Consider the following 4092-nt stretch of genomic DNA (forward strand, 5'->3'; position numbering starts at 1 on the left):
GGCTTATTTTCCTTTGCATTTTTGGCTGATTCAAAAGTGCAACAATCGTTTTGTTGATCTCAGATGCTGGTGGCTCTGATTTTCCACTGAATGCTTGCCAGGAGGTAGTAGGACTGTAGAAGTGGATGGCTGGTAGTTGTGGGGACAGCGCTGAAGGGGGCTGGACCAGAAGGGACACACTCAACACTCATTGTGTGACGTGAAGACTGCATGCAGGCCGTTTTTACAAACGGAGATAGAAGAGGGACCAGTGACTCAAAGGCGCAGCAGAGAGGTGCTTCGACAGCACAGTGGTTTGCTGGAGATCATCTGACAGTGCGCTGGAACTGGGCACGTTGAGGGAAAACCAAAATACTTTACATCACTTTAATAATTCTTCTCAGCTCACAAAAAAAGGGGAAAAAAATCTTGGGCACCATTTCAAGTAGCAAAATACTGCTCTTTGTCGAGGAAAAGAAAAACAAACTTTGCCATTGGAAAAAGTGAAAGGTCTTGCTTTGAAAAGCCATTTTATTTCAGGTGAAGAATCTTCTCAAAAAAGAAGAAAAAAAATCCACGAGGAATATAGAAAAGCTTTAAAAAATCCTTTCTTCCCAAGGCACACCGACTGCTTTCATTAATATGAAAATAGATAACCATTTCAATATGAAAATACTTGATATACACAATATTCTCTTGGCTAAGTCCTTGAGAGGTTTTCTCCCAATTCTGCAAAATATGCTGATGTCCATGGAATGCTTTCCAACTCCCATGGATTTGGTTGGGATTTCCAGATGCCATGCCTGCATGTACGACAACTCTTCATCGGTGATCTTCAGGGCTGCTGCTGGAATGTGCAACGGCAGGGAACGCTCCGGCAGACAGAGAAGAAACGGGCACAGCCTTCCTCAAGCCATACTAACCTTAACAGACGAGGAGTGGGACGGAGAAGAGTGACTGTCGAGCTTTCGTCTTTTGTTATCTGTTAAGACAAGAGGAGTGAAGTTTGTGTTTAAGATAAACCTCCATTCTTCTGGTTGTGACTGACATGCTGTAAAAAGCAACAAACGCTGTTCCAAAATGATAAATGATCTCGAAGCATTTTATTCAATTTGTTGTAATAATTTAATAAATTCAGTTGAAATAACGGAACATACGGCTTCTCAAAATCCTAATCACACTCACGTAATTCAGTGCAAATCTATTCTAAATGAGTAAATAACAAATCCAAGGAGGGTGAATACTTTTACATTGTATGTGGAAGTGACACTGCAGTTGAAATGCTTCCATGCTTATCGGGAGCTGTGTGGATAACTCAGCTGTAAAACAAACAGAAAGGCTCCTTACCCCTCTCAGATTCGGCTGACTCTGATCTGGGAACTTGTGACTTCAGGGCCCCGGCCACAGCACTCCTGTCTCCTTTCTCCTTGTTCTTGGGCTCCTTGATGGCGTCGCGCTCCCTGGATGGCTCCACGGGCTCCCCGTTGCCGGCTTTGGCCTTGTCGTCTTTGCTGCTCTTCTCCTCTGCCTTCACTTTCTCCCTGTCTGCCTTGGGGGTCTTCTCCTTACCCTCACGTGCCACCCGCTCCTCCTTCCCTGTTCTCTCGTCTCTCTGCTTCTCCCGACGGTTCTCCACCTTAGTCTCAGGAGTGGTGCCTGGTGTCTTTTCCTTTTTCTCTTTTTTCTCCTTTCCGCTCTTCTCTTTGTCATCCCGCTCTTTAATAACTTTGGTGCTGCAAAGAGATTGTCAAAATTGTTTATTCTAAAGGTTTCATACAAGATTCTGCTGATCCAAATACAGGATTACATTCTTTCTGAGCTATTGTATCACAAGACATAGCCAATAACCAACAGGGAACTGACTGACCATAATATCATTACTCATGTTACGTTTTCATGTGTATGTAGCTTTAACTGACAGAGCTTCATGTCAAAGCAGCTGTTCAGATGCCAACCTGTTGACAGCACTGTTTCCATTGCTGGTGGTCACTTTGGCTGCTGCACTATTGGCTTTGTTCACTGGTTTTGTGGTCCCCTGCGATTTATCCTTTCCCCGATCTGCACAAAAACAAACCCAAGAGCTGGGTGAGCACAGGATTTAATAGTACTACAGACATGCATATTAGGATGTGCAGCATCCATTAGATGTAAAAAAAAAAAAAGTTCCAACAGACATTTGGCTCAGATGTGCTGACTTATAGTGGATATAAACCTTGATTCAGCAGCAGTGCACTGAAAGCTGTATGCAAGAATCCCTGTGTTCACATTTTATGGTATTCAAGAAGTTATTTACATTTTTCTTGCACTGACAAAAATATCAGACAAACAAAAAACCCACACATTTTATCATCAGGTCTCACAAATCTGAAGCAATGAAACAATGATTTAGCTGTGATGGTACTACAAAGTAAAATGGGACAATATCATACAACAAATGAAAGCTCACTCACCACTATCCTCTGATGTCCCCTCCTCTGTCTTGCTCGTGCTGGTGGCAGGCTTGCCTGTGCTGCCAGGGCCGTTCTGTTGATTGGCAGGGGTGGCACTGCGTACTGGCTGCTCCTTGTGGTGAAACTCATTTTCAGGGACCATGTGCACCTTCTGGGCTTTCAACCGACCTGAATAACTGTAAGACGCATAAAGCATTTGCACAGTGCACTACAATCTCAAAAGAACTACTGTCACAGTGTCACAATACAACTTTGAGAAAGAGGGAAATTCAAGTAACTGATCTTCATCAGCACAACCTCTACCCAGCAAACCCCTGTATATTGTGCTATAAACAAACACAATAGATAGTGAGCATGGAAGTGGATAATAATTAGTCTCTCAAGGATTTCAGAAATTCAGGTTCTGTGCCAATTTGCAGCTGTAAAACAAGAGCAGCTAGTCCTTCACTGTCATCCTCTGTAATCCCAGATTCTACCAATTAACAGCAGCTCTTAAAAGTCAAAAGGCTGAATTACAGACAGTAGAAAACCAAACTGTCTCCCATGTCCAGACCAGAGCTACAAAGGCAAAAACCTAACCATCCATTTTCATAACAGGTTAGTCACCATGCCTATCTGAGCACAAATTTAAATTATAAACTTAGATAACATGCGTTACTCCTTTTCCACAATCATGACCCCATGTTTCCAAGTTATCATCACACTTCACAATATATATGTTAACTGTAAGCTCCATGGAGAGCTGAACAGCACACAATGCTGTGTTACCCCATTGCTAAGGCATAGAGGTCTGGCCTCTTGTCCTTCTCCTCAAGGCAAATCTTGTGGACACGGCACTCCAGTGCTTGGCCCAGGTTCAGGACCTTAGGGTAGCAGGGCAGGATCTTGGTAAGCACAATGAGAATGTTCCGAATATGTGTGTAATCTCCCGTCTCCAGGCAGTGAACTGAAGCCTGAGTGAAGCAGAGAGAGGATTGATTAGATATATACACCCCTCTACAGAGCTTAAACTGTATTTATCTGTTTTAACAGCAATGACAATAAGGAAGGGCAGCTCACTTTAGTCAGCATGTAGTGCCATTTGTGCACTACATGCCTGAAGTTCTCATAATCTAGCTGATCTGCTTTGTTCCCTCCATCGAAGCCTGTGGCTCTGAAGATTGTCAGGAAGCCAGGGTAATTAACGCACTCCTGTGAGCACACAATAAAAAGTGACAGATTCATTCACAGCTCGTCTTACGTCAGAAAATGTTACAAAGAATAATGACTGTTGCAGGCGTAGAGAGGAGGCAGCAGTGGGCACCTTCTCATAGACTGAACGGTCACTGTGCCAACGGGTCACCGTCTCCAGCATGCAGCAGAGGAAACGTCCATAGCGGTGAGACTCATTCTCCGTACAGCTGGCCACAGTGTAAATGATAGCAGAGAACACCTGCATAGTGACACAATTAAGTGTATTAGCTTGAACAGCAAAGTACAATATATTAATAAAAAGTTCCATATGGAAAAGCTGCAAAGTTGGCATGAATTTTGCCAATATCCCAGAGCTGCACTTAAATGTGGTCTGCCTGAGTGAGTTTCACAAAAGTGGTCTTAATAGGCCAGTAGCTATTAACATGCCTTTCAAGCTTTAAATTCATGGTGCACTTGAGTGGTCATTGAA

The 4092-nt window shown here is 43.3% G+C and overlaps 1 protein-coding gene across 1 annotated transcript in view; it reads right to left on the bottom strand.

Annotated features, from left to right (window-relative positions):
• thoc2 (THO complex 2) overlaps window positions 1-4092 on the bottom strand; it is a 28078-nt gene that overhangs the window by 6733 nt on the left and 17253 nt on the right. The window contains exons 26-32 of the mRNA XM_020598800.1: window positions 3733-3861; window positions 3489-3620; window positions 3198-3382; window positions 2430-2605; window positions 1935-2037; window positions 1327-1712; window positions 903-961 (exon numbers count right to left, since the gene is read on the bottom strand). Coding sequence (XP_020454456.1) covers window positions 903-961; window positions 1327-1712; window positions 1935-2037; window positions 2430-2605; window positions 3198-3382; window positions 3489-3620; window positions 3733-3861 — 1170 coding nt within the window. The remainder of the gene's footprint in view (window positions 1-902; window positions 962-1326; window positions 1713-1934; window positions 2038-2429; window positions 2606-3197; window positions 3383-3488; window positions 3621-3732; window positions 3862-4092) is intronic.

This window comes from Monopterus albus, unplaced genomic scaffold (assembly GCF_001952655.1).
Source record: "Monopterus albus unplaced genomic scaffold, M_albus_1.0 scaffold39.1, whole genome shotgun sequence".
Lineage (NCBI taxonomy): Eukaryota > Metazoa > Chordata > Actinopteri > Synbranchiformes > Synbranchidae > Monopterus > Monopterus albus.